General features: G+C 51.3%; 1 protein-coding gene across 1 annotated transcript; it reads right to left on the reverse strand.

Annotated features, from left to right (window-relative positions):
* Positions 1–7,187: 7,187 nt before the first annotated feature.
* LOC147599883 (olfactory receptor 14J1-like) lies at positions 7,188–7,820 on the reverse strand. Its single transcript, XM_086753713.1, has one exon. It carries the CDS (start codon positions 7,818–7,820, stop codon positions 7,188–7,190), a length of 633 nt encoding a protein of 210 aa, XP_086609839.1.
* Between the last annotated feature and the right edge of the window lie 7,837 nt (positions 7,821–15,657).

The following is a 15,657-nucleotide window of genomic DNA, read 5'->3' on the forward strand; positions in this document are numbered from 1 at the left end:
CCTGAGGCGGATGCCGCTATAACATAGTTGATCACGAATAGTTGCCTAGTAACCCCTCAATCATAGCATGCAAGAAAGGTAACAATAACAGAAACAAACAAAGCCTTATCAAAGCAACTACTAGGATCGTCAGACCTATGGACACAATATTTCTTAGCCATCTAGGTAAACTGAAGAGGTCCGAAAACTACCCCCAGTCTTTTAGAGCCCTGACGTTGAATACTAACTGGGCAGCATGCGCACTTGTCTTCTCCGAGGCCAAGGAAGCATTTTTGCTGAAGTCCAAACAGCAGTAGCTTAGGAGACCTAGGACTCCCTCCAAGTCGCTGTAACCGATGCCAGGCCTCGCAAGGGCATAATCTAATGCCAACTTCATTTGTGTCAGTCCTTCGTCGCGTGCTGAGTTCGTGAACCGCTCCCAGAAATTAGTCGTTATCACTGGCACTGGAAGACTCACAATCAGGATTAATCCCACTAGGATGAGCTGGAGAGTGCCACACCGCTCGGTTACCCTGCTGATCCTCCAGCCATAGCTGTACCAACCAGGCTGGGATCCATCGGGTCCCCGCACCTGTGGAGATACAAGCACACCCTCGTCCCCATGTTAGCAAATCAACGGGACCTTCCCAGCCTGGGAAGGCGGAACCAGACCTTTGGGAGTGCCTTGCCCCCAAACAGCGGCTGATGCGAGGAAAAATGGTTTTGGATAGGGGAAACGGATTGGGGGTCAGCGAAGGACATATGATTCAGTACCACAAGCGCTTCACTGACCAAGACCCCCGGCGCACCGCTCTTTCCCCCCTCTCTTAAGCACGTTAGCTATGCTTTCAGGGTTTTGTGTGCGTGTTCTACAATTGTTTGCCCGGTGCTGTTCAGAGGAATGCCAAACGTATGACAAACTCCCCACGTCTGCAGGAAGTGGCAAAATACCCGTGATCGATAATTCGGCCCATTGTCAGTCTTTATCTCCCGAGGCACCCCTAGGCAGGCAAAAGCCCAGCTCTGGTGCAGGATGGATTTTGTGTTATGGACGTTGTGAATGGACACAAGAAGAGAGCTCAGGAGCAAGTGTCGATCGCAACATGAATGTATTTGAAACAGCCAAATAGCGCATAGTCTGTGATATCTAGTTGTCGTACCTGGTTCGGAGCATACCTCCAGGGTTAACGCCTGGGTAGTATAAGGCCTGGTTCGGCTTTGCTGCTTGACATGCTGGACAGGCTGGCACTACAGCCCAACCGTGTGAGATGGGCAGTCGGAACTGACGTCGTATGGCGTGTGCGTTCTGATGTATTATTCTCTGTATCACTTTTATAGACAGGTGACCAAGCACGGAATGTTAATGATTATACCTAGTATGATGCCTTGTATCACAATTTTTTAGCTAAGGGTAGCAACCACCTAGCTATGCCCTACACAAGCTAATAAGATTACTAATGACACCTTATATATATATATCTAAGAAAACCCCCTAAATTTCACTATTTTCTACTAATTTTCTATTATGATATTCTCTATTACTACAAACATAATAACTTCAATAACTTTCTTATCTACAAAGCCAGTGACTAATTTTGCAGGCCTCTGTTGAAACCAGCCATAAATTCCATTAACAATGTCTTGTATTTAAAGTTCCCTTCTCATTCCGTGGCTTTCTCCCAACGACTATGATTGTATCCCACTTCCAAGGTCAGTGTGTTTTCACTGACCTACATCTCCCCTTGTTTGTTTACGAGAAGAGGCTTGTTTCAACGCTTTATCTATTACAATCTGCACACATTTTAATACACACAAAATACAAATTAAAATAAATATATAAAAGCATGAATGAGTAAAACATCTTACAGCTATTTGTAATAAGCTTCTATCAGTCTTAACTTTCGATTTTTTTTTTCAGTCAAACATATTCATGCAGCAAAGCCCATCAAAATCCTGACAATCATGATTTTGTTATCTACTCTGTTACCCACCCTACTATGCCAATAACACCACCGCCGAGCAAGAGGATAATTATCAGCTGGGTCAGAGCAGAGAAAGGAGACAGATACAGCACCTTCAGGGCGTCCCCTGCTATTAATAAAGTGTGCTCCGGATCCTCTCCCCGCCCCCACCCCGAGTCACCCCCGTTTTATCCTCAGCAGATTCAGTGAAAGAGTAGCCACTAGACGTTGCTGCATGCGTGGCCAACGCATACAACAAGGCCTGACCAGATGTTGCTGCATGTGTGGCCAGCACATGCAACAAGGCCTGTCAAATATGTGCTCTGCAGGCTAACAGCGGTTCTGTTTTGTGAAATAGTATAGCGTATAGAACCTATATCAATTAACAGTGTTAATAGTACTGATATAATTGCATGTGTTTACTTAGCAAGCCAAAAGCCCAATTTATTTAGCATAGTTAATGCCTAGCCACTTGCCACATCAAGTGCAAAGACTGAAGCAGCAATAATTTCACCTGGTTTCCAAAACTCTATATTATCTTGGCAATCAGATTCAAAGCTGTGTGTACTTCGTTTAGGTCTTTTATGCTGTCTGGATTTTGATATGTGCTCGCGTGATTACACCATGCTGTACCGTTGCAATGTATAGGTCTTAAAGCATTTACAATCACTACCCCTCTAGTAACATTAGCTCCTGAATAGTTAAAGAAAATAGGCAGAAGTCCATCTTTAGGGATCCCAAAAGTTCCATCTTTGTTATTTAGCACTCAGCACTCACGGCTGCTGTTATTTTACACAGAATTGTCGTCCTACCGCTATCTGATCTGGCAGATTGACCAAGCATGTTCTAAAAGGCTTATTTGAAGATGATATAGACAAAAAAATGATGTCCTGTCCTGTGGCATTAACCATAATTACCCACACATTTGTTCTTTCCATAACTGATGTCCATGGAGCTACCACACAGGTTGTTAACAATCCGACGGACGCAAGGCAGCTTGGAGCGCTGGTCGTACCCATCGTGCAGGGATCCACTTGTTCACTGCTGCTGTAGAGACACAAGCATATCCTTTCCCCCACATCATAAGAGGGAATGGTCCTTCCCAATTACCTGTTTCCAGATTCTTGTGCACCTGCTCATTAACGAGACTTGGAAAGCCAGACAGTGTCCTTGGTCTCATTCACAACAACCCTTATTATCAGAGCATTTTATCAACATTCTTCACACACAAAATCCAAAGCTTCTGAGAGGAAAATTAACTCCATCCCTGCTGAAACCAAGACAGTATTCACCCCTTATTTCATACCATTTACTTCATGCTTATACGCACACACACACAAACACGCCACCTCTATAACAAGGAAGCTCCAAAGACTGCAGGCTCCTTTTCCGGATCTCTGGGACCTGGATCAAAGGGATTTTCCGGCTCGCTGTTGGTCTTTGTTTCCATGGACGAAGGAGCGGACGGGGTAACGGGTGCTGTTGAATCTCCTTTCTGCGCGTGATTCTTCAAGGCTTCAAACATTACACGCCACACCGGTAATAACTTTTGAACAGCAGGGTCACCCTGCATTACACAGTCCCACAGTCCAATACCTATGGTGTTCCGGGAGCCCACTGTATAGATATTACAGAGGTTTGCGTTTGATACGTGAGCGGACACCCAAGTCAACAAGCTCTTCAGGTCAGTGTTATTAATAGCACAGTTCTGCTCCTCTAACACTTTTGTTAGACTCGTTAAAACTGATTTATGTTCCTTTGAAGCAGTGCAATCTCGTCGTTCTGGTCTGGAGGACCGCGGCTCTATCACCCGCCGCTTTCTCCTTGATCTCGGGGACCGCGGCTCTTTTCCCCACCGGGAAAGCGCTAGGACCCCGCTCCGCATCCCGCGACTCCTCGGGCGCCACCTCGAAACTGGCTCCCACCTCACTATCACCCCTCTGCAAATTTACAAGCGGTGGAGCCGATGGGGCAGAAGGAGAGACAGAGGGCATTTCTGTGTCCTCGTATTTGGGGGGTTGTTCTTTCGGGTCAGGCTCCTCCAGCAAGGAAGGCATGATACACGGGGGAGTACACCCAAATTCCATCGTCCCTTTACCACCATCAGAGGCTCCCGGCCGAACCAGGCAGACCACCTGAGCTCCACCCCTCATCCCCTCCGCACCATCTCGACCCTGTTCGTCCCCCTCCCCTTCCGAGGGCCGCCCTTCTCCTTTGATTGCAGTTAAAGCCGCAACCTACACTTCGCACGCCTCTCAAGCCTTAGCCAGCAGTCTTTTCACCGAACCTAATCTAACGTCTCTAGCTGCGTCACCACACTCTTCATTCCGACACCCCCTTCTTCCAGTAACTCCTTCCCCGCCACCTGCAACTGCACCACTTCCATCACCTCTCCCGGCTTGTTCATCAAGCCCCTTTTCTGCATCCATAGGATGAACTCCGTCAACGGTGCCCTGTGCACCGGACAATTCAGATCTTTACCCAACGCCTTTAATACCTTCACTGTATCAGAGACGGATGCCATCCTAAGAGCAGGCAGGCACGACCGCCGTGCGGCCCCAGCTCAAAACCATCCAGACCATCACACGTCAGGGTCACCACTTGCCGGCTCTCTTGCCAGCTCACCTACCCCGCATGCACCAGAGCCCCGCTCCGGGGAAAGCAGGGCATCACACGGATACCATCAAGCCAAGCCTTCAATTTAATGCTGCGCAACACAGGGTTAAATACCCGTACACCCGCTACGCACGCGAACGCACCCGCCCCCTGCGCCCATGGATCTATCCGTGCCCCCCACGCACCTGCCCCTGCGCCCATGGACTTATCCATGCCCACCACGTACATGGATGCACCTGCCCCCTGCGCCCATGGACCTATCCGCGCCTAGCGCGCGAATCACCGCGGACTGCCCCTCCTGCATACATGCAGCCCTGCTAACGTTACCCCACAGGATCCCAACTGACAGCGTCTTCAATAAGCCGAGTTCTCATTGGAGCATGTCCAGGGTCTGTGCTCTGCTACTCTCCTTCGCCATTTCCTGCGGATCTGGGAGACCACAATTTCATGGTCACTAGAGCCAAGGTGGACACTGGTCTTCACATCCCTCACAAGCTCTTCCTCTTTTGGGAGTACCATGTCCAGGGGAGCAGAAGACTGGGTGCCCCATTTGGCAGCTGTGCTAAGAAATGTTCCAGAAGCACCACAAAAAACCTCCTGGGCTGTTTTGCATCCTTCTGTCTCACTTGGCCAGTGAATACTGGGGACACTGAGTCCCCCATAAGAGCCAGGGTCCATGATCCACAGATTTCCTCAGGTCATTTAAAAGGCATCGTTCACTCCTCGTCTCTATGAACTGTAACTCTTTCCTGGATCTGGCAAGGATAGAGTTAACTCCTTTGTAGAAGTGCACAGCGTGCTGTGCTTTGGATCTGTAACTGACCCAGTGCTGATAACACAGCAGCATTTTGGCTGTTGCTGAACAGCCCTGGCAGAGCACAAAGGCTTCCTCTTTCTCACACTCTGCCCCACAGCAGGTAGGCTGGAGGTATGCAAGAAGTTGGCAGGGGCACAGGACTGCTGTGTCCAGGATGGGGCTCACCAGCACAAGGAAGGCCCTGACAGACGGGAGCGAGTCCTGCAGAGGGCAGAAAGATGCTTGGGGCCTGGAGCACGTTATGGACATGGAGAGGCTGAGAGATCTGGGTTTTTGAGAAATCCCTCAGAGCCAAACACTGGAGCAAGGACCCAGAGCAGCTGGTGGGATCTCCATCAATGGAGATTTTTGATAGGTGTCAAGACAAGGCCATGAGCACCTGATCTAGCTGGAGCTGTCTGAGAAAGGGCTTGGCTGACAGACCAGCTGTGACAACAGCTATGAGATTTGTTGCATCAGAGGTTTCCTTTTTATTAATAGTGGTGGTGGAGTTGAGCACAAGTGAGCTATGGAGGAGGATGTCGGTGAGCATACAGCTAAGGTCCCTTCTCAAGGATGGACTGTATGGGCAGAGATAGAAATGGTCGCTTGTGGGACTGATCTGGGACAATTCTCCTAAAGCAGCTTCCTTGGAGTGTCAAGGGAACATGGCGACAATTGAGGGTCCTTCTGTGCCCACGGTGCCTTGCTTCCTTTACTGGGTCACCTGGTTCTGCACAGTGCGAAACCTGCTGTGTGCTCCATGTTGCACACTCACACAGCTTGGTTGTATACCGGAGTTTTCCTCTCCCAGTCTCTTTCAAGCCCGGCCACTCCCCACCTCTCCCCACCTCCCCTGTCCTTTCTCCAGCACAGCTCAGCCCAGGACTGCAGCCCAGTCTGGGCTGGCCCCATGGCACTGCCCACTGCAGGGTGCTGCAGAGCTCTGGGCACTCACACTGCAGCCCCAGCCCCTCTGAAGGGCACAGCAGCTCCTGGAGGACACAGAGAGGTCTCAGCCTCCCCATTGGCCCTAGGGCTGCTGCTTGCAATAATGACAGAAGGAAACACAGGCCAGTCAGTCTCAGGGTCTCCTGCAGACGTATTGTAAGTGATCCTCAATACCAGCTCCATTTGCCCTCTTCTCTGCCCCCACCAGCCCCATTACCCAGGACCAGAGTCCTGGCCCTGGGGCTTCTCAGGCAGCACCCACATCTCCCCTCCTTCTACCCGCTGGGTCCCCACTGACTGCCATGGCAATACAGAGTCCTCATTTGTGGGTTTGGTGATTTAATGCTTCACTTTTGAAGGACTTGAACTTTGAAGGTGTTTCACCTTCTGAGTTTCCATTCACTCCCAGCCCAAGGCACATGGCACATCCCCATTCTGTCCTTATCTTTCCAAATTAATTTCCAGAGACATTGTATATACCATCAGCCAGTCATACCTGAAACAGTCTGAGGAGGTAATTGGGGAGCCCATGCACCATCTCTACGGCCATTGGACCCCAAGAAGACAGCCTTTAAAAGCAGAACTTTTTGGTCCAATGGAAATGAATTGTACTGTGAGCATAACCCCAAACACCAGGAGAACGCAGAGAGGAAAACCTTTTTAAAAGACCAATTTACTTTTGCAACATTTTTGGAGGAAGAAACCAGCCTTCAGACACTACACCCAGGAGATTTCCATTTATTGAGGAACAGCTAGTGGACTGGTCACATCTGACAGAGTGCTGTGCAAGGCTTAACAGGATCAAGCCTTGGGAGAAGCAGTATAAACCTAGAAAATTATATATAGATAGAATTACCACAGGGAAATACATCCAGACATGTGGCTTAAGATAAACTCTGGGAAACATGAGGACAAGGGGAGGCAGACTCCTGATAGAGACATGTTGTCCATTGGGCCAGTTTCCATAGGGCATCCTTGAGCTCCTGGTTCCTCATACTGTAGATGAGGGGGTTCACTGCTGGAGGCACCACCGAGTACAGAAATGACACTGCCAGGTCCAAGGACGGAGAGGAGATGGAGGGGGGCTTAAGGTTAGCAAAGATACCTGTGCTGAGAAACAGGGAGACCACAGCCAGGTGAGGGAGGCACATGGAAAAGGCTTTGTGCCGTCCCTGCTCAGAGGGGATCCTCAGCACAGCCCTGAAGATCTGCACATAGGACACAACAATGAACACAAAACAGCCAAATGAGAAACAGACACTGAGCACAAGAAGCCCAGCTTCCCTGAGGTAGGAGTCTGAGCAGGAGAGCTTGAGGATCTGGGGGATTTCACAGAAGAACTGGTCCACAGCATTGCCCTTGCAGAGTGGCAGTGAAAATGTACTGGCAGTGTGCAGCAGAGCATGGAGAAACCCACTGCCCCAGGCAGCTGCTGCCATGTGGACACAAGCTCTGCTGCCCAGGAGGGTCCCGTAGTGCAGGGGTCTGCAGATGGCAGCATAGCGGTCATAGGCCATGACTGTGAGAAGATAATACTCAGCTGACACGAAAAAGAAAAAAAGAAAAACCTGTGCAGCACATCCTGCATATGGGATGTCCCTGGTGTCCCAGAGGGAATTGGCCATGGATTTGGGAACAGTGGTGGAGATGGAGCCCAGGTCAAGGACAGAGAGGTTGAGGAGGAAGAAGTACATGGGGGTGTGGAGGCGGTGGTCGCAGGCTGTGGCAGTGATGATGAGGCCGTTGGCCAGGAGGGCAGCCAGGTAGATGCCCAGGAAGAGCCAGAAGTGCAAGAGCTGCAGCTCCCGTGTGTCTGCGAATGCCAGGAGGAGGAACTCAGTGATGGAGCTGCTGTTGGACATTTCCTTCCACTGCGATTTAAGGCTGTCCAAGGAGGAAAATGCATGAATAAATTAGGACAGATTTATTTAGGCAAAATCTATTCAGTTACTCATAGATACCTCCAAGAATTCATCTCCCCTTTCAGGAAGACCTTTTCCCAGTCCCCTCCATGATCTGTATTTGGTGCTGGCTGAGGGTGACTCTGGGAGCAGGGAGCTGTGCCGTGGTCTCTGCAGGATTCAGTCCTGCACTATGGCAATAAGTAAATAGGAAGATGGAGTGAACTCACATGAAATCCACTTCTCTTTTCAGAGAGCTTTCTGCATTGTCACTACCAGTTCTCCCAGCTCTGGAGGTGAGCTGTGGGGATTGTCTTTGGTTTTTTCTGTTCTGGTTGCTCCACCACAGCTGAGGACTGTTGGAGTCCTTGTCATTCCTGCTGCACTCCAAGTGAAATCCTGTGAGTGCCAAGAGGTGAAGGAACTGTCCCTTAGTGTGGAATGAGGACAGACCCTGGTCTCAGCTGCCCTGTGCTGGCACCTCTTTTGAGCTGGAGGACAATCACACTCGCGTGTTTCTCCCCCCCAAAAACCTGGACACTTCTGAGAGCAGAGGAATTCAGTTTCCAAGTGTACACCACCCTATACCTCACTCCTTCTCTTCAAAATCAGGGACGATCTTGGTGCTCTCCTCCCAGGCAGGGACACTGAGGGCTTATTACAGCTGCCTGCACACAGCTGCTCAGCAGCATTTCCATGGCTCTAGCCCTGGAAATTTTCCTGCACTGGGCACCTGGAAAAGCAGTGATACCGTGGGACAGTTGCGCCCCTCTGAAGGGCAGCCTGGAGCCCTGCAGGACTCCCCGGGGAAAGAGTCAAATATCCTAAAGCTGGAGTGTCCTGAAGAAAAAGTCAGAGCTTTTCCAGCTGCACACATTGCATTGTCTATGGCCCTAAAGGTTAGGAGAAGGTTTGGTTGCTTTTCCTCCATGGAAAAATCTCCATGACAAAACCTATGGAGCTGGTGTCTTGGCTCAACCTCTTTGGTGGCCATCCTCACCCCTCTCTTCGGTGGTCAGGTTTCTGGGAAGGCAACTGATGGCAAGGTTCCCCTTCACTGAGGCAGGGGAGGCTTTGCTGTGTACAAAAGAAGACCAGAGAATTGCTCCAGGAACAGTCCCTTCACTGCAGGGCATGGCAGGGAGGTGCCCGAATCCCCGCTCCCACCATGTTTCTGGCATCAGCTCCCTCTCCCTCTCTGACAATGTCTGCCACCTGCAGCTGTCTCTGCTGGGAACCGCTTCTCTGTGCCCAGGTCTCTTCCCTGGCAGTGCTCACAGAACCAGAGCCCCATCCCACTCCCCGTGTGCTCAGCTCTGCCCTGCAAACACCTCCTGGCAGCAGGGAACTGTTGTGGGGGCAGCTCTGCCTGTGCAAGGGCTAAGGAGCAGCTCAGAGAGTCCTAAAGAGAACGGGCATCTCTGTGTCTCCTCAAGAGTGGAACAATAAATTCCCCTCTCCCACTTCCCACCCAGCCAACCAAGAGGACTGATCCCAAAGCACAGACTCCTTCCCTTTCAGGGAAACCACACTTTGACCATCCCCTTTACAAATCCCTTTGGAAATGACCTGGGGGTAGCATGGAGCTTAAAGCAGCGCTGACCCATGGAGCACACTCTCGACAGCAGAAGGACCCTGTCCTGTCAGGGGTCTCTCCTTCCACCCACAGCTTCTCCCCACAGCCCTGGCAGCTGAGTCCCTGCCGCATCACACTACACACAGTGGTGAAGGGACCCAGCTCGGAAGGACAGCCCTGGGCACCCCTGGCTGCACATCTGGCTTTGCACCCTTGCACTCACCCCCCACACAGGGCAGACATCATGCCCTCTCCTACTGATGGTGCAGCAGGGAAGCCCTGCTCAAGAGCTCGTCCCCCTCCTCCCCTACACAGGGGAAACTGTGAGAATCGTCCTGGCAGTTCCTACAGGCTGTGGGATGAACGAGCTCCAGGAGATCCCTCCAGGAACACCAGCTTCAATGCCCTGCAGCCAGGGACTTACCGTAAAGAGGGCTGTGAAGATTTCTGCCTCACCGAGCTCTCGGCATCCTCCCACCGCAGGCTGCCTTTATCCTCTCTCTGCCTCGCTCCTCTCCCCTCAGCTCCTGCAGGCAGAGCCCTCAGCCCTGCTGCGCTTGGCAGAGGAGCTGCTCCTGGGCAGAGCTGTCTCTCTGCAGCGCTGCCCTGTTACCATCAGCTCCCTCCATCCCAGGAGCCCGGCCCAGCTCAGCAGCAGAGGCCCAGCCCAGGGCAGCACTTTCTCTGTCCCCTCTGGGCTCCCTCCAGCTGTCCCTGGGGCTGCAGGGCTGACAGCTCCTGACAGGCACAAGGGTCATCCCTGGGGAACAGCATTTGCAACAGACTGAAGTAATCCCTGACTGTCCCTCTCTGAACACTGAACCTGCTGGGAAACAGGCTGAAGTCATCACGGATGTTCCCTCCCGCAGCTGGGAAGAGACACTTCCTTCCAGCAGTGTCATTGCTCCTCTCCGGAGAAGAGTTGGCCATGAGAATCACCTTTCCTTGTCCCTCTGTTAGGCAGGGTGCCCAGACAGTGACAAGGAGGGATCTCCTTTACCCCTGCTGAGGGAAAGGACTCAGCAGAGTCAGTCACGGCATCTCACCCTGGGTTTGCAGTCCTAGGGCTGGAACAGGACCCATCTCCCTCCCACGCACACCCCAGACCCAGAGGAGGTGGGATGCCTCTTGCCTCCATTCAGCTGTGCACAAAGAGCTGCACCTGCACGTGAGCTGTTTTTCTCAGCTCCCTTTGTAATTCCTGGTGACTGAGGGTGTTGTTCAGCTCTGAACACCTGGTGACATTTGAAGTGACACCAGAGTTTGTCCAAGAGGTGTGCAGGCAGCTGCAAGCTCCAATTGAAGCAGTGCTGATGGAGAGGACAGCATCTTGGGGCATCCTTCTGGAGCCTGGTGGGGAATTTGCTTGGTAGATGGAAATGACAGCAGTTAGGGCAACAAAAACCTCCCCTGTTCATTATGTCTGAAGTAGCCTACAGAGGCAGTCAGCTGAGGAAATGGAACCAAGTCTCCCTCAGCTCTGTGTCCTAGATCTCCACTGCCTGTAGTGGCAGTTTTCTCATGGACATCCCCACATTGCCTGACCTGATGCAGGGCAGCTGCTCAGCTACAGGCCTGTAGTGCTACAGGAGATGCCAGCATGCTGCAGCACAACTGCATGGGGCTGGCAGGGACAGCACAGGCCCTGCGGGAAATTCTGCCATTCCTGTCAGAGCAGGTGCAGGGCAGATACCCCAGACAGCATCACCAACAAATTTGAAGCCTTTGCACCAGCCCAGGTGGCATCTCAGAGAGATTCAGTTTCTGTCAGCCACTGACTGAATCCCACCACTGCAGAGAGGCAAGGGGTGACCCAAGTTCATCCAGTTCATGAACAGGAAGCCCATCACACTGCTGTCTCAAATCATTTTGCTACTCCCAAACATGGTTGGTTCTTCTTTCCATCAAACCTTTGCTCAGACCATTGACAATACAACCAAGGAAGTGTCAAATGATTTAGACTGTGTTCGTGCGTCACAGCATGTCCAAAGCCAAGGACATTTTCAGCAGCACCTTGACCTCCTGGAGCTCAGCTTCTCCTCCACCACAGCCCCTCAGGGGCAGCAGAGACACTACAGACAGCAAAGCCTTCTCCTGCCAGGGCTCCAGAGCCCAATCCTGGTTTTCTCTGGCCTTGGGGACTCAGTGGGTCCCTCATTTCATCTTTACCCTGTCATCTGCCACGCACTCCAGCATGTCTCTGGTCTCCAGCAAAGCATTTGCACACATGGGGTCTTGGGCACTTGTTACCATGCTTGCCTGTGACAAGTCTGAGCTTGGCCCCGGTGCCACAGCTGAGGTGCTGCAGCCCAACCAGGCACCAATGCCCTCAGCCTGGGGCACAGGCAGGAGGAGCAGGAGTCCCATGTGCCACCACAGACTTTTGGCATCGGTGGAATAAACGGTGAGGTGTGGTGGGACAGCTCACACTGCTGGAGGTGCTGCAGTGGTGCACACGGGCTTTTCAGGAGAGGCAGGCTGGAATGATCCAGAGGGGGATGCCCTCCGTGTGCAGGAGCTCATCGTGTGTATGGAGCTCATCTGTGGGATGTGGTGAGCCCTTGTGTGTGAGGGTGAGAGGAGAGGCCTGTTGGTGTGACATCCTGGTGGGAGAGGAAGAACCTGCCATCAGGGTAAGGAAGTGTAGCAACCCAAGGAGGTCTCCAGATCAAAGCTTCCAGGTCTTATTGGAGACTTTAATGGCCCTTATGCCCTTAATGTCTCAGATTCCATTTCTGCTGAGACACCAGGCTAGTGTCACAATGAAGCCACACTCAAACAGCTTCAAAATGTCATGGAGACTGGTGGAGCTCCCTGGAGGCTTGCAGCACCCAAATATTGCATGGATCTGTCAAAAATGAGCAGAAGAGTTAAAGGCTGGATATCCAGAGCATGTCCACATGGATCCCATTTTTGGGTACCTTAAAGAGTAGCTGGCTGGATTTAGCCCAGTTAGGTTGTCCCTGGCCATTCTCTTGGCTGTCTGTGATGAATGGACAGGACTACTGGACACGAGGAGAGTGGTGGTGGTCTTTGACCTGGAAAGCAGCAAGGCTTTCTGCATGATCCCCCACACTATTCTTGTGGTCAAGTTAGGATCTCATAGTCTGCATGAGTGGATAAGTAGATGGGCAAAATACCAGCTGGGTGGTAAGGCTGGAGAGATGTGGTCAATGTGTGGAACTCTGTTTGGAGGCACCTAGCCAGTAGGGCCCTGCAGGGGTCTATCCTGCTCAGAGGGCTGGGTACCCAGAGAACAACCGGTCTTACTATTAAAGGCTGAAGCAAAGAAGGCATTAAGTACCTCAACCCTTTCCTCATCCTTTGCATCCATGCCCAAGAGTGCTGCAATGGATCAGTACCACTTTCTCAGGAAAGACAGGCTGGAAGGATCTAGGGTGGAGTTCCCTGCAAGTGAAGAAATTAACTTTGAGTATGAAGCTCCTCTGTGGGGCGCGTGAAATGTTTAGTGAGCTCTTGTGGGGAAGGGTCAGAGAAGAGACCAGTAAAGGTGACCTCTCATGGTGGGACATAAGGAACCCACAGTCACGGTGGAGAAGTTGTCATAGGTTTTTTTTTTCCAGATGAGTCTGGCATTTTCTGGAAGGGGAATCCAGCAGGAGGAAAATAGTCCAGGAGGTTTCTGGTGTGACTTGGAACAAGTTGCCCAGCTGCCAGATGGGCCAACAAGGGTAATGCAAACCTGGAGGCATGGAGACCTGCTCAGGTATGTGCAGACTGGGTGCTGTGATCCTGTGATAGAGGGGTTCCAGCTCCCGAGGGGAGTGGGGAAGGAGGATAGATGACTGCAGATGCTGAATGTTAGAGGAGCAGACTTTGGCCTCTTCTAGGGAGGTGTAGTGGGGATCCAATGGTCACAAGCACTGAGAGGCAGCAGAGCTCACTAGAACTGGTCTTCAAGGATGCACACTCAAATGTTATCAGTCAGAAGCTACTGGAGGGGCTACATCCAAGGGTGCTGATAGAGCATCATGATGTCACAGTAAGGCCACTCTCCATCACTGAAAGGTCATGGAGACTGGAGGGGCTCCCTAACCACAGGCAAAAAGTGTACGTTGCATGCATCTTTCCAAAAGGTCCAGAGGTGGAGCTGCTGAGCTCCACATTGGATGAGGAACATGTCTCCCTGAGGGTGTCCTCTTGTGTTGCTTTCCCGGGTGTGTGAAAGAGAAGGTGACTGGATGAAGCCAGGGCTGATCATGCCTGACCATCACCATTGCTTCCACACCTCTGGGTGAGGGGAGAGCACTGTCATTTACCAGGACACCAGCAGGGCTTTCAACACTGCCCCCCACTATATTCTCTTTTCCAAGATCAAACAAGATCAGTGTTCACACAGAGTGAGAGAAAGGGTCATCAGTTTGCTGATCCATGACCTATGAAAAAATCATAAGAATATACAGACAAGCAGCATCAATATTCTGAAACTGAAGAATTCCTACACATTTATTACACTGAGATCTTTTCCTACACGTTTCAAATTCTGCCTGACATCTTCATTCCGGCGTTGATGCAGTGGCCCACACAGAGGTGGCCACTGCCTCCAGGATACCCAGGGGTGCCTGAAGCCCCCACATGGGACTGGGAAATGTGACCCTGGAGCTATGGGAGCATTTCTGGAGCAGGAGCTGGTGGACAGGTAGGGTAGGCCAAAGCATCTCAGTTGAGACAACTCATTTCAGAGCTCACTCAACAGGGTCCAGAGCAGGGGGTGCTTTGGGGGGTCTTAGAAACCATGCTTGGCACAAAAACATGTTTTCCATTGGTCAACGGCCATTCACTGTGGAGAGTGGACTTCAGAAGACGTAAGGTGGACTTAACATACCAAAAAGGAGTGTATTTAATATATTTTTTTAAGCATATCTTTCTTTGTTTTTCTTTTTTTGACAATTAAGAAACATCCTTCTGTGTCTGGGTGCAGCTCATTCTCCCAGTAAAACAGTGGAAACACTCGAGCGTATTATTTTTTTTTTAACCATATCTTTATTTGTTTTTCTTTTTTTTTTTTTTGGCAATTAAGAAACATAGAATCATAGAATCATAGAATGGTTAGGGTTGGAAGGGACCTTCAAAGGTCATCTAGTCCAAGCCCCCTGCAAGAAGCAGGGACATCCCTGACTAGATCAGGTTGCTCAGAGCCTCATCCAGCCTGGCCTTGAAGGTTTCCAGGAATGGGGCTTCCACCACCTCGCAGGGCAACATGTTGCAGTGTTCTACAACGCTCACTGTAAAGAAATTTTCCTAATATCCAATCTAAATCTACTCCCCTCTATTTTAAAACCATTACTCCTTGTCCTATCACAACAGGCCCTACTGAACAGCCTCTCCCCATCTTTCTTGTAGGCCCCCTTCAGGTACTGGAAGACCGCTATCAGGTCTCCCCGGAGCCTCCTCTTCTGCAGGCTGAACAGCCCCAACTCTCTCAGCCTGTCCTCATAGGAAAGGTGCTCCAGCCCTTTTATCATCTTTGTGGCCCTCCTCTGGACCTTCTCCAACTGGTCCATGTCCTTCTTGTGTTGGGGGCTCCAGAACTGGACACAGTACTTCACATGGGGTCTCACCAGGACAGAGTACAGGGGCAGAATCACCTCCCACGACACTCCTCTGGATGCAGCCCAGGATGTGGTTGGCCTTCTGGGCCGCAAGCACGCATTGCCTGCTCATGTTGAGCTTCTCATCCACCAGCACTCCCAAGTCCTTCTCCTCAGGGCTGCTCTCGATCCATTCCCCGCCCAGCCTGGATTTGTGCCTGGGATTGCCATGACCCAGGTGCAGGACCTTGCACTTGGCCTGGTTGAACTTCACGAGGTTGGCACGGGCCCACCTCTCCAGCCTGTCAAGGTCCCTCTGGATGGC

Source organism: Chlamydotis macqueenii, chromosome 8, assembly GCF_036417535.1.
Source record: "Chlamydotis macqueenii isolate bChlMac1 chromosome 8, bChlMac1.mat, whole genome shotgun sequence".
In the NCBI taxonomy this organism is placed as follows: domain Eukaryota; kingdom Metazoa; phylum Chordata; class Aves; order Otidiformes; family Otididae; genus Chlamydotis; species Chlamydotis macqueenii.

Excerpts from the sequence above, each read along its gene's own strand:
- LOC147599883 (XM_086753713.1), bottom strand. The coding sequence starts at position 7,820 with ATGGCCTATGACCGCTATGCTGCCATCTGCAGACCCCTGCACTACGGG.